Source organism: Molothrus aeneus, chromosome 28 (genome assembly GCF_037042795.1).
Source record: "Molothrus aeneus isolate 106 chromosome 28, BPBGC_Maene_1.0, whole genome shotgun sequence".
NCBI classification, from domain to species: domain Eukaryota; kingdom Metazoa; phylum Chordata; class Aves; order Passeriformes; family Icteridae; genus Molothrus; species Molothrus aeneus.
Genome location: NC_089673.1, coordinates 2471876 through 2496117, shown reverse-complemented (window position 1 = coordinate 2496117; position 24242 = coordinate 2471876). Strand labels below are relative to the sequence as shown.

General features: G+C 51.1%; 3 protein-coding genes and 3 non-coding genes across 6 annotated transcripts in view; 4 read left to right on the top strand and 2 right to left on the bottom strand.

Moving 5' to 3' along the window:
• The window catches only part of LASP1 (LIM and SH3 protein 1), a 28667-nt gene extending 23491 nt beyond the window's left edge, over window positions 1–5176 (bottom strand). Inside the window, exon 1 of the mRNA XM_066566804.1 lies at window positions 5060–5176. Within this exon, the coding sequence (XP_066422901.1) occupies window positions 5060–5128 (69 nt within the window). The 5' untranslated portion in view covers window positions 5129–5176. The remainder of the gene's footprint in view (window positions 1–5059) is intronic.
• A 343-nt stretch (window positions 5177–5519) lies between these two features.
• TRNAC-GCA (transfer RNA cysteine (anticodon GCA)) lies at window positions 5520–5591 on the top strand. The gene has a single exon. It is a non-coding gene; the product is annotated as a tRNA-Cys (tRNA).
• Window positions 5592–5769: 178 nt separating this feature from the next.
• On the top strand, window positions 5770–5841 carry TRNAC-GCA (transfer RNA cysteine (anticodon GCA)). The gene has a single exon. It is a non-coding gene; the product is annotated as a tRNA-Cys (tRNA).
• Window positions 5842–6029: 188 nt separating this feature from the next.
• On the top strand, window positions 6030–8131 carry RPL23 (ribosomal protein L23). Its single transcript, XM_066566934.1, has 5 exons — window positions 6030–6078; window positions 6291–6374; window positions 6653–6781; window positions 7582–7695; window positions 7999–8131. The coding sequence occupies exons 1-5, from the start codon at window positions 6066–6068 to the stop codon at window positions 8079–8081; spliced, it is 423 nt and encodes a 140-aa protein (XP_066423031.1). The 5' UTR covers window positions 6030–6065; the 3' UTR covers window positions 8082–8131.
• Window positions 8132–10972: 2841 nt separating this feature from the next.
• On the top strand, window positions 10973–11044 carry TRNAC-GCA (transfer RNA cysteine (anticodon GCA)). The gene has a single exon. It is a non-coding gene; the product is annotated as a tRNA-Cys (tRNA).
• A 2444-nt stretch (window positions 11045–13488) lies between these two features.
• Window positions 13489–23738, bottom strand: LOC136567170 (acrosin-like). The gene is made up of 6 exons (XM_066566670.1): window positions 23668–23738; window positions 22543–22755; window positions 19726–19991; window positions 16740–16885; window positions 13879–14052; window positions 13489–13779 (listed from the first exon to the last, which is right to left on the bottom strand). The coding sequence occupies exons 1-6, from the start codon at window positions 23736–23738 to the stop codon at window positions 13489–13491; spliced, it is 1161 nt and encodes a 386-aa protein (XP_066422767.1).
• Between the last annotated feature and the right edge of the window lie 504 nt (window positions 23739–24242).

Sequence of the window (24242 nt, the reverse complement as noted above, 5' to 3'; positions counted from 1 at the left end):
AGCTGGATCCTGAGTTTTTGGGGCTGTTCTGGGGGGTGAAGGGCCCTTTGCAAGCCCTTCCCAAGCAGGAGCTGCCAGGGATGGCACCGTGGACCTGCAGGGAGGCAGCACAACCCCAGAGCCCTCTCCTTAAGGAATGTCCCAGCTCCCAGGAGGATCTGGCACAGCCAGCAGATCCCTGGGGTCCAGCAGAGGAAAAACCCCAATCCCAAATGCAGGAACAGCAGCAGATCTCTCTGATCTCAATCCTAAATGCAGGAACAGCAGCAGATCTCTCTGATCCCAATCCCAGCTCCAGGAACAGCAGCAGATCTCTCTGATCCCAATCCCAAATCCAGGAACAGCAGCAGATCCCTCTGATACCAATCCCAAATCCAGGAACAGCAAACCCCTCTGATCCAGCAGGGGAACAACCCCAATCCCAGCTCCAGGAATAGCAGCAGATCTCTCTGATCCCAATCCCACCCCTCAGCAGGACCACGCTCCCAGGCAGGCTCTGCTCCCATCCCAGAGCATTCCCAGCACATTCCTGCCCCAGTTCCCACCAGGAATTGCTCAGCAGGGCCATTCCCAGCCTGAGGCTCCTCCCAAGGGATCTGGGAAGAGATTTGGGATCTGGGATCCTTTGGGAAGCGTCCATGGAGCATTTTTCCCCGTCCCCAGCCTCGCTGCCACCGCTCCCTGGCTCACAAATGGAGTGGAATTAATGCTGGATCCACAAAATCTGAGGCAGCACTAAAAGGAGGCTGGAGCAGGGCTGGACACAGGGGAGCAGGAGTTATTTCAGCTTCCAGGAACGTTCCGCTCGCTGTGGAAAGAGGACAGGATCCAAATGGGGTTTGAAGGGAGGATGAACTCCCTGTGCTTCCCAGTCCTGAGCCTGGAGGGGATCCCAGGTGACCCAACATCCCACAGGCTGGACAGGATTTTAGCTCTAAGTTTTGGAAACTCTTCTGACCAACATAACCTCAGTGGAAAATCACAGATTTAAAGGAAAACAGCCCTAAAACTTTCCAGGTTATCCAGGTGAGTGGGACAGAAGTAATCCATGCTGGGGAAATAAAGGATTCTTTAAGATTTATAATAATGGAGTGGTTTGGGATGGAAGGGAACTTCAAACTTATCCAGTGCCACCCCTGCCATGGCAGGGACACCTCCCACTGTCCCAGGGTGCTCCAAGCCCTGTCCAGCCTGGCCTTGGGCACTTCCAGGGATCCAGGGGCAGCCCCAGCTGCTTCTCTTTTCCCACCAGGCAAAGCCTTTGCAACACACCTGGGGCAAACCCCATAACATGGGAGCAAACCCCACAACACAGGGGGGGCAAACCCCACACACACCCTGGGGAGCAAACCCCACAACACAGGGGGGGCAAACCCCACAACACACCCTGGGGAGCAAATCCCACAACACAGGGGGGGCAAACCCCACAACACACCCTGGGGAGCAAATCCCACAACCGTGGGTGGGGCAAACCCCATAACATGGGAGCAAACCCCACACACACCCTGGGGAGCAAATCCCACACCTGGGGGACAAACCCCATAACACAGGGGGGGCAAACCCCACAGACACCCTGGGGAGCAAACCCCATAACATGGGAGCAAACCCTACAGACACCCTGAGGACAAGCCCCACAACACGGGGGGCCCCAGGATTTGAGGATAACCCCCAGAGGAACCCCCTGGGCTGGAGGAGACGAGCCCAGGGTGAGGCTCAGCTCAGGGCAAGCCCAGCCCAGCCCTCGGGTGTCACTTCCCCTGCGGAAGCCAGAGCCAGCAGTGGCACTGTCCCCGTGGGGGCAGGGACAGCGATGTCCCCAAAGCCACCTGGGGCACGCCAGGGCGCTGGGGAGGTGGTGATGCACCTGGGTTTTCCATAAATCCCAAAGGGAAGCGGGGTTTCCCTGGTTCTGGAAGGAAAAGCACATCCTAGACACACCAAGGTTGGGGCTGTGCCCTCCTGCTGCCAGCACAGCCCAGCTGCCCTTCGGACTCTGCCTGGGAAAACCGGGACAGGAAAGGGACAGGGACACGAGAGGGGACAGGGACACGAGGGGCTGGGAAAAGCAGGGACAGAGAGAGGAACTCCAAACAGGGATAGAGGCAACTCTAAAAGCTGGGAAATGCAGGGACAGAAAAATTCCAAGGGCCAGGAAAAGCCAGGACAGAGGAACTCCAAGGGTCAGGAAAATCAGGAATAGAGGAATTCCAAAGGCTGGGAAAAGCAGGGACAGAGGAGCTCCAAGGGCCAGGAAAGGCAAGAATAGAGGAATTCCAAGCAGGGACAGAGGCACTCCAAGGGTCAGAAAAAGCAGGACTAGAAGAACTCCAAGGCCTTGGGAAAAGCAGGGATAGAGGAAAATTAAGGAAGAGAGAGGTACTCCAAGGGCCAGGGAAAGGAGGGACAGAGGAATTCCAAGGGCTGGGAAAAGCAGGAATAGAGGAACTCCAAGGCCTGGGAAAAGCATAAATAGAGGAATTCCAAGGGCCAGGGAAAGCAAGAACAGAGGAATTCCAAGGGCCAGGGAAAGCAGGAATAGAGGGACTCCAAGGGTCAGGAAAAGCAGGAATAGAGGGACTCCAAGGGCCAGAGGAATTCCAAGGGTCAGGAAAAGGAAGGATAGAGGAATTCCAAGGGTCAGGAAAAGCAGGGACAGAGAGAGGAACTCCAAGGGCTGGGAAAAGCAAGGATAGAGGAACTCCAAGCAGGAATAGAGGAATTCCAGGGCCAGGAAAAGCAGGAATAGAGGAATTCCAAGGGCCAGGAAAAGCAGGGACAGAGAGAGGAACTCCAAGGGCTGGGAAAAGCAAGGATAGAGGAACTCCAAGCAGGAATAGAGGAATTCCAAGGGCCAGGAAAAGCAGGGACAGAGGAATTCCAAGCGGGGACAGGGAAAAAGCAGGGACAGAGGAACTCCAAGGGTCAGGAAGAGCAGGGATACAGGAATTCCAAGGGTCAGGAAAAGCAGGGATACAGGAATTCCAAGCAGGGCCAGAGGCACTCCAAGGCCTGCCCAGGATTTTATGGGAACTGGGGCAGCGTTCCGGGAAAAGGGCAGCCGGAGGCGCTCCGGGGCGGGGTGAGCCGCACCACGAACCGGCCGAGCCCCGGCTCCTCGGAAGAGGAAGTGGGTGAGGAGCCCGAGGAGGACAAGATGGTGACTGCAGGCTCCTGCCGGCTCCCCACGGCTGGATCAGAGCCTCCCCTGGAGCTCACAGCTGGATCAGAGCCTCCCCTGGAGCTCAGGGAGCCCCGGCTCATCCCCTTCCCTGCCGGCAATCCTGGGATCCCCCTTCCCTCCCGGTCAGCCTCAATCCTGACATTCCCCCTTCCCTTCCAGTTGTCCCCAACCCCCCTTCCCTTCCAAATATCCAGAATCCCCAAATCTTTCCAAATACCCCCAAATCTCAGCACTCCTTTTCCCTTCCAGTTACCCCCAATCCCAGCACCCCTTTCCCCTTCCTGTCAGCCCCAACCCCAACACTCCCCCTCCTTCCCAATATCCACAATCCCCAAATCTTTCCAAATATCCCCAATCTCAGCACTCCTTTTCCCTTCCAAATATCCACAATCCCCAAATCTTTCCAAATATCCCCAGCCCCAGCACTCCTTTTCCCTTCCAGTTATCCCCAAACCCTTCCCTTCTAAATATCCACAACCCCCAAACCCCTTTCCCTTCCAAATTTTCACAACCCCCAAACCCCTTTCCAAATATCCACAAATCCCAAACCCCTTTTCCCTTCCAAATATCCACAAATCCCAAACCCCTTTTCTCTTCTAAATATCCACAACCCCAAACCCCTTTCCCTACCAAATATCTACAATACCAAAACCCCTTTTCCTTTCCAAATATTTACAGCCCCCAAACCCTTTTCCCTACCAAAATATCCACAAATGCCAAACCCCCCTTCCCTTCCAGTTATCCCCCAGCCCCTTCTCCCTTCCTATTGTCCCCGGTCCCAACACCCAGCAGCTCCTGGAGGCTCCCAGGGCCCAGAGTCACTCACAGCCCCAAATCCCAGGATTCAGGGGTGATAGTTCAGCTCCCAGCCATTCTCGGCCTCAGGAAGAAGCATCATCCCTTAAAAATGCGAGCAACAGGGTCTGCCGGAGCTCAGGAATGCCGCTGGAGAGCGGAGTGTTCTTCCCAGTTACTTTTTTTAGTCCCTAAACTGGTTGTCCCAGAAGCCTGGGAGAGGAGGGGGAGGAGAGTAAAGGAAATCCCATGGGAAGAGCAGAGGGAATGGAGCCCCACCATCACCTTCCTCACCTCCAGCTTCCACCAGAGCTTGGGTTTTGAGAGGAAAATACTCCAAAAAAAATATTCCAGGTTAAGGGAGGCAGCCCCAGAGTGAAGGAATGGGATTTTGGAACAGGGAAGTAGCAACTGGGATGGAAGATTTGGAAAAAAAAAAAAAAAAAAAAAAAAAAAAAGAGAGAAAAAAAAAAGGGAAAAAAGCTCGATAATGGAAACCAGATGAGGTTCCCGGCTTCAGGGAAGCGTTAACTGTTGCTTTCCTTGGGCCTCCACACGGCTGTGCCGCCTTTGAATGGGAGATATTCCAATAAATAGAAATATTTGCTATGGAAGGAAGAGCTGGGGATGCTGCCGGAGCCCCCAGCGCAAAGAGCCCCGTCCCCGTCCCCTCCCCCTGGGGACCCTCGGGACACCGAGGGCTCCAGGGACCCCCGGGACACGGCGGGGGAACGTGGGAGTATCCCCGGGAAACTGGGGTGGGAAGGACCCAGATCCCCTGGGGTCCCTCCACGAGGGGATCCAATGTAGAAATCCCCCGAGAAAAGCGGGGTTTGGAGTGGGAACCGTGGAAATGTTGCCGGGAATAGGGCGGGGGGAGAGCCGCGTCCATAAGGAAGTGCCACCCGCGGGTGGGGGGGAGGCAGGAACCCAACCAGAGACCCCCCAAAACAACGAGATCCCGTGGAAACCCCCCCCGGGAATGGGGGTGAGGGGGAAAAAACTATCCCATGCAGAGGCGATCCTATGGGAAAAGCCCCAAATCCTTGTCCCGGTCCCCACGTGCCACCGTACGGAGCTCACCTTATCCAAGCAGTTCACCTTCTCCGTGGGATACACGATCTTCCCGCAGCGCGCACAGTTGGGGTTCATGGCGGAACACTCGCGTGGAGGAAGGGGGAAAGAAAAATTAAAAAAAAAAAAAAAAAAAATCACTCCCACCCTCCTCCTCCGCCGCCTTCTTCTTCTTCCACTGAGCCGCCGCCCGCGATGTCGCGACTTTAAATAGTCGGGAAGGGGAGGAGGCGGTGGGAAAAAGGAAAGGGGAGGGACCGCGGGGGCGGGGCGCGCACCTACGTAACGCGCGTGCGAGCGCGGTGTACACCCCCAAGGAAGCAGCGCCGAGTTGAAACACCCCTAAAAAGGGCTAAAAACGGCGTAAAAACCACAAGAAATTCGCATTGACGCGACGAGATTCGAACCGGGGAACCTTCAGGTTCGCGGCGCCGGTAGAGGCGGTTCCTGGCAAGAGCACGGGGCGCAGGGGGGTATAGCTCAGTGGTAGAGCATTTGACTGCAGATCAAGAGGTCCCTGGTTCAAATCCGGGTGCCCCCTCAGGGAATGCTTTTAGTATTTTTACCTATTATTTCGTTTTTTTGTTGGTATTTCCGGGGGATGGGGGGGGTTTTGAGGCAGGCAGATCATATTTGCACGCACACTCAGCTTTCGCTCCACGTACAGAACGGCGTGGAGAGTGCACTAAAGTGTCGCTCAGCCGCGCTTGTTGGCCAGTGGGGGTATAGCTCAGTGGTAGAGCATTTGACTGCAGATCAAGAGGTCCCCGGTTCAAATCCGGGTGCCCCCTTGTTTTGCTTTATTTTTTTTCTTAATTTCTCCCATGATCCCAAGTATTCTCGCCCAAATTATCCCTGGTCGCTCTTTCCGTCCCCGCCGGCCGCTCCTGGTGCTCCCGGTGCTCCCGGTACCGGTGAGGGTGTCGCGGTTCCCGCCGCCGCTAGGGGGCGCCACGCGCCGAGCGAGGCGGGGCGGGCGCGTCACGTGACATCCGCCGCCTCTTCCGCCGCCAAGATGTCGAAGCGAGGTGAGGCGGGCGCCGCTCTCCGCCACTATCCGGCTCCATCCGCCGCCATCCGGCGTCCCCGTAGCCGCCCCGGCGCAGCGGGGACCCGGGGAGAGGCGCCTGAGCCCGGGTGGGAGCGGATATCGCGGGCGATGGCGCCGTCGCCCTCCCCGTGAGGCCGCGGCCGCTCCGTGAGGCGGTACCGGGCTCTTAACGCTCTTCTCGACCCGCAGGACGCGGAGGTTCGTCCGGGGCCAAGTTCCGCATCTCGCTGGGTCTCCCGGTGGGGGCCGTGATCAACTGCGCCGACAACACCGGTGAGTGCGGGGCTGGGACCGCGGGGCGGCGGGAGGGACGGCCCGGGAACCGGGGGAGGCCCTCGGGAAAGGCCCCCTCAGTAATCCCAGGGTGAGGTGTTCAGTGAGTTCCCAAACCTCCGTTTTCCTTCTGGAATGTCTGGCTGGGCCCGTGGTAGTGGCAGCGCTGTGGGGTGTCCCTGCAGTGGGACACGTCCCCGGTGTCCCGGGATAAGGGCGGTGCTGCTCCCCGGTATCTCCCCGGTATCCCGGGATAACGGCGGCGCCGCTCTCCGCAGGGGCCAAGAACCTCTACATCATCTCCGTGAAGGGCATCAAGGGCCGCCTGAACCGCCTGCCGGCGGCCGGCGTGGGTGACATGGTGATGGCCACGGTGAAGAAGGGCAAGCCGGAGCTGAGGAAGAAGGGTGAGTGGCACCATTGGCGTCCCGAATTGTCGCGGGAATCGGGGACAGATCCCCGCAGAGTCCCCGAGTCACCCCCCGCCCCCCCTTCTCTAAAGCACTCGTTGGGTCCGTGCCGTGGCTCAGGGAGTTGTCGTGGAAGGGCAGAGCAAAGGCGCCGCTTTTGGGTGAAGTGGCAGCTGCTGGTGCTGTTGATTTCAATCAGCGGTGGGACACAGGGTTTGGGAATCCTGGAATGGGCTGGGTGGGAAGGGACCTTCAATCCCACTTTCACTGCCCCAGGTGGCTCCAAGGCCTGGCTTTGGACACTTCCAGGGGTCCAGGGGCAGCCACAGCTGCTCTGGGTAACCTGTGCCAGGGAGGAATTCCTTCCCTAAATCCCCTCCTGAGCCCAGCTGTCCATCAGTAAAAGGAGAGTGATGTCACATGGATCCATAAAATTAAAAGTTTTGGAATGATTCGGTTGGGAAGGAACCTTAAATCTCATCCAGGTCCACCTCCTGCCATAGGTTTGCTCCTACTCCAGAGGAGTTTTTGCTGGATATTGTTTGTAAATTAATAATTTACTTCAAAATAAAGGTGCAAAAGTGGGAAAATCCTGGATTTTCCAAGTGTAGATGTAGCTGCAAGTATTTAATGATCAGTTTTAAGGAGACTGCTGACTATAAAGTGTAACTTTTTTTAGTAAAACACCACAAATATGAGGTGCTAAACAACACCCACCCTGAGTCTGGGTTTGATTCCTGTGGGATCTGTGTGGAATGTGTGTTTTTCCTGAGGGCTGTGACGCTTTTTCCTCCCAGTGCATCCAGCAGTGGTGATCAGGCAGCGGAAATCCTACAGGAGAAAAGATGGGGTGTTCCTGTACTTCGAGGACAACGCAGGAGTGATTGTAAATAACAAAGGGGAAATGAAAGGTGAGCCTGGCAATTGTGTCCCATGGGGAAAAAAAGGGAAAAAGGACTCAAGATTCCCCTCAGAGAGCGGGATTTTGGCTGGGAAATGCTGCCCTGAACCATCTGTGAGCTCTAAATCACAGAATTCCAGAATGGTTTGGTTGGAAGGGAGCTCAGAGCTCATCCCAGGGACATCTCCCACTATCCCAGGGTGCTCCAGCCTGGCCTTGGACACTTCCAGGGGCAGCCACAGCTTCTCTGGGAGTTGCATCTCAGGGATCAGGTGAGCCTCAGTGACCCTGGGGTGTTGTCCCTGTTTTCCAGGCTCAGCCATCACAGGCCCCGTGGCCAAGGAATGTGCAGATCTGTGGCCCAGGATCGCCTCCAACGCCGGGAGCATCGCCTGATCCCCATCCTGCCCCTGGCCAGGGACACAAAATAAACTCCTTGTACCAACTCCGTGGTGTTTTCATTCCAAACAGGAGCGGGGTTGTGCTGGGAGGTGATTTTATGGAGCTCCAGCTGGAAAATGGGATTGGGGGATTGAAATTCTGGTTTTCAGGCAGGTTCCTGAAGAATCCCTGGAGTGGTTTAAATTTTAGTGTGAGGGGAGCTGGGAGGGGTCTTTGTGCTGGAGCTCCCAGAATTGGAGAATTCCCAGAATTTTCTTCCAGAATGGGCAATTTAGCTGTTCAGAGTGAAACAGTGCCTGAGGCTGAGCTGCAGGACAGAGGGAGCTGAGGGATGTCCCTCGGCTGGGGACATGGGGAGGCTCTGCTGTCACCTGGGGAGTGGCTGGAGCTGAGGCCTCGGTGCCAACTGCACCTGGAGAGCCTGGGCTGAGCCCGGGGTCAGCTGGGAACCTTCAGGAACAGAGTGGGAAGGGAAGAGCTTGGGCTGTTTGTGGTGGTCCTGGAGCAAAAGGAGGAATGGTTTGGGTGGGAGCTGGGATTTCCTGGCCCAAAGAATGGGGGAACCTCATCCCTGAGCCCACAGGTGACAGTGGGGTGGCTTTGGGACTCTGGTTTGGGGGCCCCAGTGCATAGAATGCCTGTCCTGGCCCCGAATCATGGGGCTGGAAAAGGGGGCAATTCCCACCTCCAGCTGGCACTGAGCTGTTCCCTGCTGCACTTCTGGAGATTCCTGATGATTCTGGGTCATTCCCGATGATTTTGTGCCATTCCCGACATTCCCGTGCCACCCATGATGTTCCTGTGCTGCTCCCGGTGCCTTTTGTGCCATTCCCGACGTTCCTGTGCCATTCCCGACATTCCTGTGCCATCCCTGATTCCTTTTGTACCACTCCCAACGTTTCTGTGCCATTCCTGATATTCCTGTGCAGTTCCTAATACCTTTTGTGCCATTCCCGATAATTTTGTACCATTCCCGATGTTCCTGTGCCATCCCTGATTCCTTTTGTGCCATTCCCAATGTTCCTGTGCCATCCCTGATTCCTTTTGTGCCATTCCCGATGTTCCTGTGCCATCCCCGATTCCTTTCGTGCTATTCCCTATGCCTTTTGTGACATTCCTGACATTCCTGTGCCACTCCCGATCATTTTGTGCCACTCCTGATGATTCTGTGCCATCCCTGATTCCTTTTGTGCCACTCCAAACGTTTCTGTGCCATTCCCGATGTTCCTGTGCCGCTCCCGATGCCTTTTGTGCCATTCCTGATGATTTTGTACCATTCCTTATGCCTCCTCTGCCATTCCCGATAATTTTGTGCCATTCCCGATGTTCCTGTGCCATTCCCGATGATTTTGTGCCACTCCAAACGTTTCTGTGCCATTCCCGATGTTCCTGTGCTGCTCCCGATGCCTTTTGTGCCATTCCTTATGCCTTTTGTGCTATTCCCTATCATTTTGTGCCATTCCCGATGTTCCTGTGCCATTCCCGATGCCTTTTTTGCCACTCCCGGCATTTCCGCGCCGCGGTCACAGCGGGAAGGCAGCGACACCTCCTGGATTCGGCAGCACCGTCCCAGGGAAGGCTGCACAAATCCCCGCTTTGGGCGGGGTTTTTAAACCTCTCTGACCACTCCTGGATATTCCTGGATATTCCTGGCTGTCCCAGAGCCAGGTGCAGGCAGCAGGAGCAAACCTGGCCAATGATTTGCACATGCCGGGGGTCACTGCCTCTGTTCTCCACGGGGTTTTGGAGCAGGTGAGCACACGTGGATCATTGCCTGGAGCCCTGGAAGGGCCCAGCACTGCTCTGGGGGTGATCCAAGCACCCCAAACCTGCAGCTGGAGGGGGTTTCTGTCTTCCCAAGCAGTGACCGTCATCCAGAGGTGCAGGTGATGTGTCAGGTTTTAATTTTTATATTTTTTTTTAGGTTCTGTGCTGCTTTAGTGTGCGGGTCTGGGCTTCATATTAGGGGATGGTGAGCTCTGGGCACAGAGCAGGGAGACAAAACAATTCCTGCTCCAGCTGGGGACCAAGGACAAATGATCCAAATCTCAGCCCAAGAGCACAAAAACCGTGGGCTGGAGAGAGAAAAACAAGAAGGAGGGGCTGGAATTGGACAATGAACTCCAATATGCAAATGGAGTAAAACTTATAAAAGTGAGAGAACCCATGACCAGTGGGGCATTTTGTGACCATTTTGGTTCCTTTTGGGTTCATTCTGTGACCCTCATTTTGAGTTCATTTTGTGACCATTTTGGTTCACTTGGGGTGCAGCCCTGGCTGGGCTCTTGTGCTGCCCAAGGTGGATCCATGGAGGAGATCCTTTGAATAAATCCCTTTATTCTGCTTTATTCTAATCCCTTTATTCTGCTTTATTCTGGCCTCAGTTCTAGCTGAGCCTTCTCAAGGCATCACAGGGACCTGCTCCATGTAAGGAACCACCCCAAATAAAACCCCAATAAATCTGCTCTTGTGGGTCAGTTTTAACGTTCCTGCTTTTTGAAGGATTTCTCCACGGCTTCCAGAGTTGGATGAAACATTTTGGGGGGGATTTTTGGTGTTGCAGTAATTCCTGAGCCAGGCTGGGCACACCCTGAGACCAAACAGAGCCTGTGGTGACATTTTGAAGTCAGTGCTGGAAATGTTCCTCTCCTTTGGCCACGTTTGGGGCTTTTTAGAGGGAATCAGGTGGGAATTCAGTACCTGCCTTAGCAGGAGCGTGGTGAGAGCCCTGGTGCGAGGGCAGTGAGGGAGGGCTGGGTGTGCCAGGCAGGGCTGGGAGCGGCTGGCGGGTGACAGCCATCCCTGGAATGTGACAGAGCCACATCGGTGACCACAAGGAGCCTCACCTGGCCACAAGCAGCCTCACCTGGCTCTGCTGCCCAGGTGGGGGTATAGCTCAGGGGTAGAGCATTTGACTGCAGATCAAGAGGTCCCCGGTTCAAATCCGGGTGCCCCCTCCCTTTTATGTCTTTTTATCCCCAAAAATGTGGTCGGGAGCCCGGAATTCCCAGGTTTTCCCCCCCAAGCTGTGTGCAGGCCCCGTGCTGATTCCCAGCAGAGCAGCGGCAGGGGGAGTTGGTGAGGAGAGGGAGGAGGATTTTGGGAGGATGTGGATTTTGTCCTGGGATTAATTAGCAGAACTTTGTTGGGATCAGGAGCAGGGAATTCCTGCTGGGAATGCCCATGGGAAGCAGGGGGTGTAGCTCGGGGGGAGAGGAGAGCATTTGCAGAGCAAGAGTTCCCTGATTCACCTCCAGGTGCCTCCTCTTTTCTCCTCCTTTTCCTCTTCCACCAGCCTTCCTTCTGCCCAAATCCTTCAGGGGAAGGTTGGGAAGCTGCTGTGGGATGTGGGAGATTGTGCTGGGCAGGGAATGTGGGGTGGGAGCACCAAGGCCTGGAAAAGCAAAGGGGGTGTGCACTGGGTGACGGACCACGCACAGGAACTCCTCAGGGGAAATCTGGGCCTGCCTGAGCCTCCCCTGGGCTGAATTCTCTGTATGGAGAAATTCTGGGAATTACGGGGAAAACTGAACTTGGATCCGGGCTGGAATCCGGAATGGGGGAAAACCGGGATTGGATCCGGGCTGGAATCTGGAATGGGGGAAAACCGGGACTGGATCCGGGCTGGAATCTGGAATGGGGTAAAACCGGGATTGGATCCGGGCTGGAATCTGGAATGGGGTAAAACCGGGATTGGATCCGGGCTGGAATCTGGAATGGGGTAAAACCGGGATTGGATCCGGGCTGGAATCTGGAATGGGGGAAAACCGGGACTGGATCCGGGCTGGAATCTGGAATGGGGGAAAACCGGGACTGGATCCGGGCTGGAATCCGGAATGGGGTAAAACCGGGACTGGATCCGGGCTGGAATCCGGAATGGGGGAAAACCGGGATTGGATCTGGGATTTGGAATCTGGAAGGGGGGAAACTGGGAATCTTAAAATAAGTCCTTAACATACCCTCAAAAGTCCTAAAAAAAGCCCCAAGAAGACCTTAAAAAACCCTAAATAATTCTAAAATGAAGTTAAAAAAGCCCTTGAAGTACCCTGAAAAAAAAATCTTTTAAAAGCCCTGAAAAACTCCTAATGGTATCCTAAACATTCCCAGAAAACTCCTAAATTCCAGAAAATTCCTAAAAAACTCCTACAGAAAACCCCTAAGATATCCTTTAAAAGCCCTGATCAAAACCTAAAAAAAACCAGTTCAGCCTCCAAACCCTTCCTGTCACTCTCTAGCCCACAGAGGGCATCATCCCTACCTTTTTGCAGGGGGTCTTGTCCTACTGGAAGGATTTTGGGGCTGTTCCACCATTAGGGTCATTGCCTCACCTGCTGGAAGGGATTTGGGGCTGTCCCACCATTAGGGTCATTGCCTCACCTGCTGGAAGGGATTTGGGGCTGTCCCACCATTAGGGTCATTGCCTGCACCTGCTGGAAGAGATTTTGGGGCTGTCCCACCATTAGGGTCATTGCCTCACCTGCTGGAAGGGATTTTGGGGCTGTCCCACCATTAGGGTCATTGCCGGCACCTGCTGGAAGGGATTTTGGGGTTGTCCCACCATTAGGGTCATTGCCTCACCTGCTGGAAGGGATTTTGGGGCTGTCCCACCATTAGGGTCATTGCCTGCACCTGCTGGAAGGGCTGGGGAGGAGTGAAGGGCAGGCGAAGGGTGGAAATGTGAGTACAGTAAAGGGGTGAAAGGGGAGACATGGTAGAAGAGGAGTGAGGGGAGGAGGTGAGGGTTAGGAGAGGGAAGCCCATATCTAGGGTGCCAAAGCAGCAGCAAAAAACCCCTTTGGTTCCCCTGGTAGTGTAAAGTGGCTCCTGCAAACAGACATCAGGACCCTGGCCTGGTGAGTTTTCTCTGCCAGGGAAAAGGGCTGAGGTTGGTGTTTGGGGGTCTGTGGCCGGCTGGCTCCTGAAATTCCGCAGTGCTCAGGATGCTTCCAGACCCAAGCTGGCACCAGTGCCAGCTCAGGCTGCTTTGACTGTGCTAAGTGGCCACATCTCCTGACTCATGACAGAGCCCAGTTTCAAGTCCCACACCCAGGGATCCATCCCCTGATGGGCAGCATAAAACAATGTTCCCAGCTGCTGTCCCCAAGAGCTGTAGCCTGTGTGACCTGTGCTCCCTTCTCCCATCACAGCTCTGTTTTGCTGGTGCCTGGCTTGGTACTCCTTGTCTTGCACAGGAGACTGGACTGGACTGCAAACACTTGCTAACAGTGGCTATAGGCAACTTTATTTCCACAACTAAATCAATTTCAGCATTTGTGTGCATGCAGAGGAGGAAGATGGGCAGGAGAGGGGACACCTTTGACCCTGAGGCTGCCTTTGGATCAGCAGGCACTGGCCCAGTGTGAAGTGGTCATGGTCCACTGCAGCCTGCACTGGATCTTGTTCATCCTGCTGCTTCTGTCCTGTTCCCCACGAGGCTCTGCAGCATCTGGTGCACCTGGGTTAAGAATTGCTGCAGAATCTCGTACGGATGCGGAGTGGGCAAGAGAGGTTGTGTTGGCATTGGCTCCTCAGAGGAATTTGAGGTCCAGGCTACCTCTGGCATGGCAGCTGCAGTTGGCTGATGAGTGCTGGCTGTAGTAGAGCAGCCTGCCTCTGTGGGTGTTGGCGCTGGCTCCTCAGAAGGGGTTGAGCTGAAGGTTGGCTCTGGCGTTGGAGTCTCTGTTTCAGCTGGCTGCGGACACAGAGTGGGAGTAGAGCAGCCTGATTCTGTGGGTGTTGGCTCTGGCTGCTCAAGAGGGGTTGAGATGCAGGGTGACTCAGTGGCTGTTGCAGGTGGGCACACGCCCATCTGGATCAGGATCCAGTTGTAGAAGTACTGAGTGGAGGTGTAGACTCCCAGCTGTTTGGCTTTTTTCGCACAGCCTTTTCCCCAGCTGGTCACTCCAACCAGCCAGAAGTAGCTGGCACGGTTATCTTTGCACACCAGAGGCCCTCCACTGTCACCCTGCAACACAGGAAGGAGGATTAGGGTGCTGTTGGGTGGCTGCTCTTATAAGAGCCTAAATGAGGGATGCAGGACTTGAGGTGGCTCTTCAAAATGCAGTTTATTGCATACAAAATGCAGTTTATTCCATCCAAGAGGTTACAGCAATCCAGGGTCATGGGTGACAGAGCTGTGCCCACAGCTGTCAGCTCCAGCTGCAGGCAGGCCTGGAGACCCTTTGGTTTTGGTTACACTGCATTCCATACTTTTCTTTTGGTTACAATGCATTATTTACTTTGCTGAGCACCTTAATACAGTAGAACCAATCTATACCTTAACTATTATCTATAGCCCATCATAACTACTGTAATTCCCATATTCATGGTACTGTTCTCCAATCACTCAAAGTCAGTACATCACAGTTTAAGCCAGAAGTTGTTTTTCAGTTTTCGTGCAGTGGAAAATTCTGAGACCTTTTTTCTTCTTGCAGCTTTGCTGACTTGTTTGCCTGTGCTCTCTTTGTGCTTGGTAAAAACATCTTCTTGTTTGGGGTGGGTTTATCCTTTGCTTTAATTCATAAAAGCCCCTTCTAACCAACACACCCTTTGCCTCCTTGGTTATCCAGTGAGACTGGCTCAGCAATTCTTTTCTTCTCTATCAAAACTTGCTTCCATCTCTATTCCTTCATCAGACTCTACATTCCCAAATCTTTCTGCTAAGCATCTGTGAGACTTTCCTTGTCAAACTTTCACCCTTCCCAACATGCTCTCAGCACCAGAGGCTTGCTTTTCTCTTGCAGCCCCTGCCCCAGCTGTGTTCATGGCACAAAAAGGCTCTGCTCAGGTGCTGGTGTCTCCAGAACTCCAGGAGTCTCCAGAACCTCAGCTGGGATCAGGGTGGGTGTGTGTGAAGGCCCCTCTTGTGTCTGCACAGTGATCCTGGATGGGCAGAGCATGGATAATCCAGGATCTGCACCTCTGTGCTGCTGAGAGCACTGGATGGGCTCTCTGGGTGGAGGGGCAGGCCTGGGGAACACGAGCCCTTGGCAAGGAAACTCCAGCAGAGGAGGAAAAGTGATTTTCCAGGCACAGCCCATGGTGTCAGGTACCTTTAGTGCTGGGGGCTGGCACCCAGTGCTGGTGTTCAGGAACACAATCACAGAATGATTCTGTGCAGGTGCTTTTATGGAGAGCTCTGGGTGCCAGGGGTACAGACCCAAATCTGACCTGCCACGGGTTTGGGATGAACGTGTTTTATATTCTATCATTATATAACTACATCTTAATTATTAAACTTACATTGTTCTATTGATATTACAAAATCACAATGCAATGTTCTATTACATCGTTCTATACAGTGATTTCATCCAAGCATGGGTTTCTTGTGATCCTCCTCAAACCCTTGAACATAGTTTCTCATGATTAAACAATAATTATATCTAATTACTAAGCAATCATCACATCTAACAATTATATAATTTATCATACACTGACTACACAGGTGCAGTTTCACATGATCTAGCAAATACAAGGCCTAACATTAACATTTTTCTTTAACATTTTCCTAAGCTTTAACATTTTCCCAGGGCCTACTAAGCCTAGCTTTCTTTCTAACTCTGAATTTTCTGTGGTTTTAAAATCTTTTACTATCACTGTGTAAAATGCCAATCGCTTGTTTTTAGAAATTTAAAAGTTTAATAGTAATAAAATGGTTACAAAAACAGGAATATAATTAGAGTAATAAAAATTTGAACAATTGAGATTAGGACAATACGAGACAATTAAAAAAAAAGTGTTACAGACAGTCCGGGTACCTCTTTCTGGGCAAAGTAAGTCCAAAAAAGGACCCATGTTAACAGAGGATTAAAAGCTTAAAAGCAATAACCTGTTGTGTATTCATACACCTCATACATGATGCATAAATTATATTAAAACACAGGATTCTGTCTGGTCATCATCAACTTCCTCCTCTGAATCCTAAGGTGTCTTCAGTGTTGAGTGAGGCAGGAAGAAGTTCGTTTCTTCTGATAATGGAGCAATAAATCCTCTTTCTTTGAAAGATTTAGGTGTGCTGTGGCTGCTATCTGGTGTGAGTACCTCATTCCTCTCTTAAAAAATATCCCACATACACAGTTTCTATTTTAACATTATGTCATAACCTAAAACTATAATTAACACGCTACTTGAGAAAATTAATACAGCATCACTTTCTAACACAACACATATAATATTTTAATATTTGCCAAAAGCCAATCATAAAATACACATTTTTCACACATATTCATACACCTCACATGATGCATAAATTCTATTAAAATACAGGATTCTGTCTGGTCAGTGTCAACTTCTTCCTCTGAATCCTGACAGCGTCTTCAGAGCTGAGCAAGGCAGGAAGAAGTTTGTTTCTTCTGATAATGGAGCAATAAATCCTCTTTCTTTGAAAGATTCAGGTGTCCTGTGGCTGCTATCTGGTGTGAGTACCTCATTCCTCTCTTAAAAAAAATATCCCACACACACAGTTTCTATTTTACCATTATGTCATAACCTAAAACTATAATTAATACGCTACTTGAGAAAATTAATACAGCAATATATAATTTATACAAAAAGTTAATACAGCTTTCTAACATAACACATATAATATTCATTTTAATATTTGCGAAAATCATAAAATACGCATTTTTCACCAACAAAAATGTGAAGTCCTACCTGGCAGGTGTCCATGGCACCCCGGGGGTAGCCAGCACACAGGTTGTGGGTGTGGATGGCCCCAGCGTACCAGCGGCTGCTGTTGACCAGCCGGACATCCAGGAGCCGGACCTTGGCTTCCTGCAGGACATCACTGGCACCCTGAGCTGGGAGCACAGCAAGGAATGAGCACCCAGCAGCTCCCTGCCACCTCCACGCCCCTGTCTGGGGTGAACTCATTCCCCTTTGGCGCTGGCTGGGGGCTGTACACCATGTACAAATGTACACAATATACAAATGTACACAATGTACAAATGTACACAATGTACACCATGTACAAATGTACACAATATACAAATGTACACAATGTACAAATGTACACAATGTACACAATGTGCAAATGTACACAATGTACACAATGTACACAATGTGCAAATGTACACAATGCACACAATGCACACAATGTACACAATGTACAAATGTACACAATGCACACAATGCACACAATGTACACAATGTACAAATGTACACAATGTACACCATGTACAAATGTACACAATGTGCAAATGTACACAATGTACACCATGTACAAATGTACACAATGTACAAATGTACACAATGTGCAAATGTACACAATGTACACCATGTACAAATGTACACAATGTACAAATGTACACAATGTGCAAATGTACACCATGTACAAATGTACACAATGTACACCATGTACAAATGTACACAATGTACAAATGTACACAATGTACACCATGTACAAATGCACACAATGTACACAATGTACAAATGTACACAATGTACACCATGTACAAATGTACACAATGTACACAATGTACAAATGTACACAATGTACAAATGTACACAATGTACACATGTACAAATGTACACAATATGCAAATGTACACAATGTACACATGTACAAATGTACACAATATGCAAATGTACACCATGTACAAATGCGCACAATGTACACAATGTACACCATGTACACCATGTACAAATGTACACAATGTGCAAATGTACACAATGTGCAAATGTACACAATGTACAAATGTACACAATGTACACCATGTACAAATGTACACCATGTACAAATGTACACAATGTACACCATGTACAAATGTACACCATGTACAAATGTACACAATGTACACATGTACAAATGTACACAATATGCAAATGTACACAATGTACACATGTACAAATGTACACAATATGCAAATGTACACAATGTACAAATGCGCACAATGTACACAATGTACACCATGTACAAATGTACCCAACGTACAAATGCACACAATGTACAAATGCGCACAAGGTACAAATGTGCACAAGGTACAAATGTGCACAATGCACACAATGTACAAATGTACACAATGTACAAATGCACACAATGTACACCATGTACACAATGTACAAATGTACACCATGTACACCATGTACAAATCACGAACGGGCCGGGGCTGCTGTGGAACGTGCCTGGAGCTGTTTGATTTTCCAGCATCAGTCTCAATACATGGTTATGACAATGGGAAGATGCCAGCAGCTCACATCTCAGGCAGCAGACCAAGACCTTAATGTTACAACTCACTTTATAAGTGTTTTGACTGATCACACAAAGCAAAAGCATATTGACAGTAGTTCTATCCAACCACTATAAGCACAGGTACCTCTGGTTAAAACAATGCTTGCTTATTTCAAATACAATACCTGCTTGTAAGCCTTAAAACACAATGCACAGAGCTCCATTATTAAGCTTCAAACTTCTTAATATCTTGCTAGATAAACTTTTCTGTAGCTTAGAGAGTTATTCTAGACAAGCGTTAATACACAGATCATTGTTCTATTCATCCTTGCTTTTCTACAGTTTAAATAATTTTTCTGCTGACCTATCTCATGGCTGCTGCTTAGTTCTACTCACAGTTTTGCTGTATCTGAGGCCTGCCTTTTGCAGTTTTCCCAAAACCCTCTAATTTTGTGGATTCCCACACCCAGGGCTTGGCTTTTCCTCTGGAACAGCTGTTGAAGGGCTGTACCCTATAGGAATGTGCCCCATGTTGATGGAGTGACAAAACTATCCTTTGTCTCCTTAAAAAGGAAATAAGTTTCTCTCAGAAACTTCTCCCAGAAGTTTCTCTCCTCAATTAGGTGAAAAAGACACCTCATAGGACCTGGGGGACTTCACCTCAAACTTAAGGATGGCCAATTGGACAGGAGCCAAAAAATCCTGCCTGAGCAATTTACTAGAAAAAGAAGAGAACAAAGAAACTAATGGCTTTTGTGAGGTGTTTTACCAGGAGCAAGGACCTATTGCACCTGGCTCGGTTTTTCTCTATAAAGAGTTTTGTTATTTTGCCTTTTATTAAACCTTTTTGTTTCCAACACTGCAACAGAAGCCATCCTGCTGATTTTATGCCTCCAAAGGTAGCTGAGCTATCTTGGGTGTGAAATAAATCTCCAAGAGCTTATGAGACCTGGTGTAGGAAAGGCATCTTGTGCTGTTCTTGTGAGCCAGCAAAGGCTTCCTGAAGATAAGGAAAGCCCTGTATCTCCCTGAGGAAGACACCAAGGCTGTCACCAAGGAGAAGTGATGAAGGATAGAAAGTTAAGAGATACAGACTTTGGCTGGCTCACAGAATGACGTGGCTCCTTGTTCACCTACTGAGGACTTTGTTTCTTTCTTATGACCAATGGGCAGTGAATGTGTCTGTTAAGTAAATGTAAATATCTTGAAAAACGATAAAAGCAACATATTGCTATAATCAATCCCTCTTACACACCTTTCTGATGGGGGTCTTGGTGTCACGCTCTATAGCAACAACCTGGCTTAAGGAGAATCACATTTCACTGCCCTTTCTGCCCTTGGGGAGCAGGCCAGGCACTCCTCTCCAGAGGCATACATCCTACAGCCTGACTTGGGTCTCTGCTGTCAGGAAGCCCAGCCCATTCCTCCAGTATGCCCAGCTCACCCTCAGGTCCCTTTTTGGGAGCTCACCTTTAGCACTGGCAGAACTCCAGCCAGCAATGTAGCAGGTTTTCAGCTCCGACACCGTGAGCGAGGCGTTGGGCACGCAGGCGAGCTGCACGTAGTCGCTGCACTCCACGGGCTGGTCCAGCTCCAGCAGGGCAATGTCATTCTGCTGGGAGTCAGCCGTGTACTCCTGGTGGGCCAGCAGCCTCTTGACGTGGCGCACCTGAGCCTCGGGGCCCAGGTGGCTCAGCTGGGTGGCCCCGATCAGCACGCGCCACTTGGTGACGTTCCTGCAGGGCAGAGACGGGGCTGAGAGGGAGCAGAGCCGGGTGCTGGTGGTGCCTTGGGATTTGAGCTTTGGTGTTTTCCATCTGTGACCGTGCTCGCAGGGGTCTTAGGATGAGGGAAGAGACGAGGATCTGACTCCATGTTTCAGAAGGCTTGATTTATGATTTTATGATATGTATTATATTAAAACTATACCAAAAGAATAGAAGGAAGGATTTTGTGGGAATCCACAAAATTAGGGGGTTTTGGGAAAGCTGCAAGATGCAAGCTTCAGATACACCAGAACTGTGAGTAGAGCTAAAACAGCAGACCAAAAAACTTCATTTTCCAACTCACTTTATAAGCTTCTTGACCAATCACACAAAGCAAAAGCACATTGACAGTAGTTCTATCCAATCACCATAAGCGCATGTGCCTTTAGTTAAAACAATGCTTGCTTATTTCGAATACAATACCTGCTTGTAAGCCTTAAAACACAACGCACAGATCTCCATTATTAAGCTTTAACTTTCTTAATATCTTGCTAGATAAACTTTCTGCAGCTTAGAGAGCTATTCAGACAAGCGTTAATACACAGACCATTGTTCATTTTGCTCTTGCTTTTCTACAGTTTAAATAATTTTTCTGCTGACTTATCTCATGGCTGTTGCTTTAGCTCTACTCACAATTCTGCTGTATCTGAGGCTTGCATCTTTCAGCTTTCCCAAAACCCTCTAATTTTGTGGATTCCCACAATTCCCCCTCTCTGTTCACTCAAAAAGAAACCTTCATAATCGTGTCATTTATTACTTGCATTTCATAGGAATGATAACAAAGGCTTGTGTCTCAGACAGAGAGTCCGAGCCAGCTGACTGTGATTGGCCATTAATTAGAAACAACCACATGAGCCAATCCCAGATGCACCTGTTGCATTCCACAGCAGCAGATAACCATTGTTTGCATTTTGTTCCTGAGGCCTCTCAGCTTCTCAGGAGGAAAAATCCTAAGGAAAGGATTTTTCATAAAAGATGTCTGTGACATTCATCTATTTGTAATCCTGCATGTAATAGATGATGTGTGTAAATTCGTGCTGAGGCTGCAGTAATCTCACCTGATGAAAACCCTGGCATACCAAAGGAGAGTTCTGGTGTTAGGAAAATTAATCCACAAACACCAGAGGTTTATGTCCAAAAAGGAGACAGAGGAGTCCTTTTGCTTTATTCCAATAAATGGAGAGGCCATAGGGCATTCCCCTGGAATCTCTCAAGTTTTTGGAGGATGCAGCCTCCTTTTTATCCCAATTTCCCTTCTCTCTTTCCCCATTGGCTGAGGTACTTGAGAAGTACGGACTCCCCAGTATGCCTGATACCAAAGATTTCCCTCTAATGTATAACCCTCCCTTTTAAATTTTAATTCTTATGAAATTTGGGGTTTTTCTTCCCCATTAGCTGAGGTACTTGAGAGGTATAGACTTCCCGATACGCTTGATACCAAAGATTTCCCTCTAATGTATAATATAATGGGGGGACTTTGTCTGCCCAAAAAAAAAGTACCTGAAGGCCCTTCAATAAATAGAACCACTTTTTATCCCTTGTCTGGCCTGTTTTTAGGTAGTCCCAAAGGGCATCACTGTGGTAGCTCAGCACTTTCCTGCCTTCTGAGCAGGGAAGGAGTGTGACTGCCCTAGCATGCCTTAGGCTCCAGGAATGCCACTCTGGAGGCTCCTGGGCAGCAGTGGCACCAGCCCAACCTTCTGATGGGCTCTGCAGTGCCAAGGCACTGGGCACACTGCAAGGAAACAGCAGGGGAGCAGGATGTGGTGCTGCGGGCTGGGCAACTCTTTGTGTGCTGAGGACACCCTAATTCCTTCCTTGCTCCTTGTTGCGTTGTGATTTCAGGGTTTACCTCGGAACCTTGGGTCCCTTCCCTGATCATTCCCTGCCAGGTGTGTCAGTCACCTCTCCTTCCCCCTCCCAGCACTGTCTGTCAGTCCTGGCATTCCAGAAGGGCCTCGAGTGATTGGGCAGATCCAAAGGATGCCCTCTACCCCTGGGGGGCATTGGGCCATCCAGGTGTCCTTTGTCCCTTGAGATCTCCTCTCCTGTCCCTGCTTGGTGCCTCCCTGCCCCTTCCCTGCCCCTCTCCCCGGGGTTAAAGGAGCAGCAACCACAGGATCAGGGAGTTCTGTTGGAGCTGGTGCTGCATTCAGAGGCCTGAGGGCCAGAATAAAGCTCTGGATCCAAACCCTCCATCAGAACCGACTCCTTTCCTTCACCATGGCCTGAAAGCTTCTCCACAGAGGGAAACCCAAGGAGCAGCCCCTGTTATGGGGGGAAGCTCCATCCCAGCACCACCAGAGCTCCTGCAGGCCTGGACTTGTTTCCATACACCCAACTGCAACATCCATCCAGCCAAAAGTGTCTGTGGGTGAAACACCACACACCCAGCCAGCCAAAAGTGTCTGTGGGGTGAAAACACCGCAGAGCTGCTATTTGGTTCAGCACCAAGGGCCAGACAAGCTCAGGCACGTCCTGTCCAGCAATATTGGTAATTATTCCAATATCTCCTCCTTACCTGGCCTGGAGGAAGCAGTGGGCTGCTGTGAGGACCCACTGTGGGCTGATGAGGGACCCTCCACACGTGTGGCCGCTGCCATCTTTCCTGGGGTCCTGGATGCTGACAATCCAGGGCCAGGCCCCCGGCAGGGCGCCTGTGCCAGCCATGATTCTGTAGTCAGCAGCTATGGAGTTGTAGTCAGAAGCCACGGGCCGCTGCCCACAGGTCCCTCTGGAAGGACAAAGTCATTAGAGTGATCAAGTTCTGGAATGTTCTGCCCGAGGAGGTGATGGAGTCACTGTCCCTGGGTGTGTTTAACACAAGCCTGGATGTGGCTCTGGGTACCAGGGTTTGGTTGAGGTGTCAGGGAATGGGTTGGACTCGATGGTCTTGAAGGTCTCTTCCAATCCTGTGATTTCCCCCAGCTCTACTGGGTGCCATCCCTGGGTGTTTAACAAAGCCTGGATGTGGCTCTGGGTGCCAGGGTTTATTGAGGTGTTGGGGCTGGGTTGGACTCGGTGATGTTGGAGGTCTCTTCCAGCCTGGTCATTCTGTTCTGTTCTTTGTGCTCACACCATTCCCACGAGGTCATTTCCTCTGGAGGGCTCAGCAGTGACACCAGGACAAGAGGACACAGCCTCCAGCTGTGCCAGGGGGAGTTTAGGCTGGGCATGAGGAAAAAATCCTTCACAGAAAGAGAGAGTGGGCACTGGAATGTGCTGCCAGGGAGGTGGGCACTGCCCTGAGGTGTTTAAACAAGGCTGGGTTGGCTCTGGGTGCCAGGGTTGAGGTGTTTGGGCTGGGTTGGACTTGATGATCTTGAAGGTCTTTTCCAATCTGGTCATTCTGTGAATTCTGGGAAATTTGGGACTGGGGAGATGGTGGAGTCACCATCCCTGGGTGTGTTTAACAAAGCCTGGATGTGGCTCTGGGTGCCAGAGTTTGGTTGAGGTGTCAGGGAATGAACTCAATGATCTTGAAGGTCTCTTCCAACCCAAAATTCTGTGAATTTTGTGTTATTCTGTGATTACTGCCCTGCCCAGCAGCTGCTGCTGCTCTTGTTGGCTCCTTCTGCCCCCTCCCACATGGGGTTTGGGGTGTGACAATGAGGGACAAGCCCCCTCCCAGAGCCTGGGGCCATACCTGCAGTTGTCCCAGGTGCCATGTGCAGGTGTGTACACAGCCAGGAGGATGAGGAGGTACAGCAGGCTCATCACTGCCAGCTGAAAGAAACAAAATCTTGTCTCTTCCAGGGCAGCCTCTGAGCCAAGTGCCCGCAGCAGCTGCACTGCCCCTGGCACCTGCAGCCCTGGGGCTGATGTCACAGACTGGGTGGTTCCAGGTTCTGGGCATGGTGGCCTCAGAGGGCAGGGAAAGGCCACAGCCTCAGAGAAACACAAGATGGTTTGGGCTGGGAGGGACCTCGAAGGTTGCGCAAGGAAAAAGGGGTCCCGTGCCTGCAAAATGACATCATGGGCAGAAAAATCTGGCATGAAGGGAGAGTCCCCCAAAGGCTCCCCCCAGTGGAGCAGAGGGACACCCAGGTTCACCAAAAGGAGCAGAGGGACACCTGGGTTCACCCCAGGGAGCAGAAGGACACCCAGGTTCACCAAAAGGAGAAGAGGGACACTCAGGTTCCTCAAAGAGAGCAGGGGGACACCCAGGTTCCTCAAAGGGAGCAGAGGGACACCCAGGTACCCCAAAAGGAGCAGAGGGAC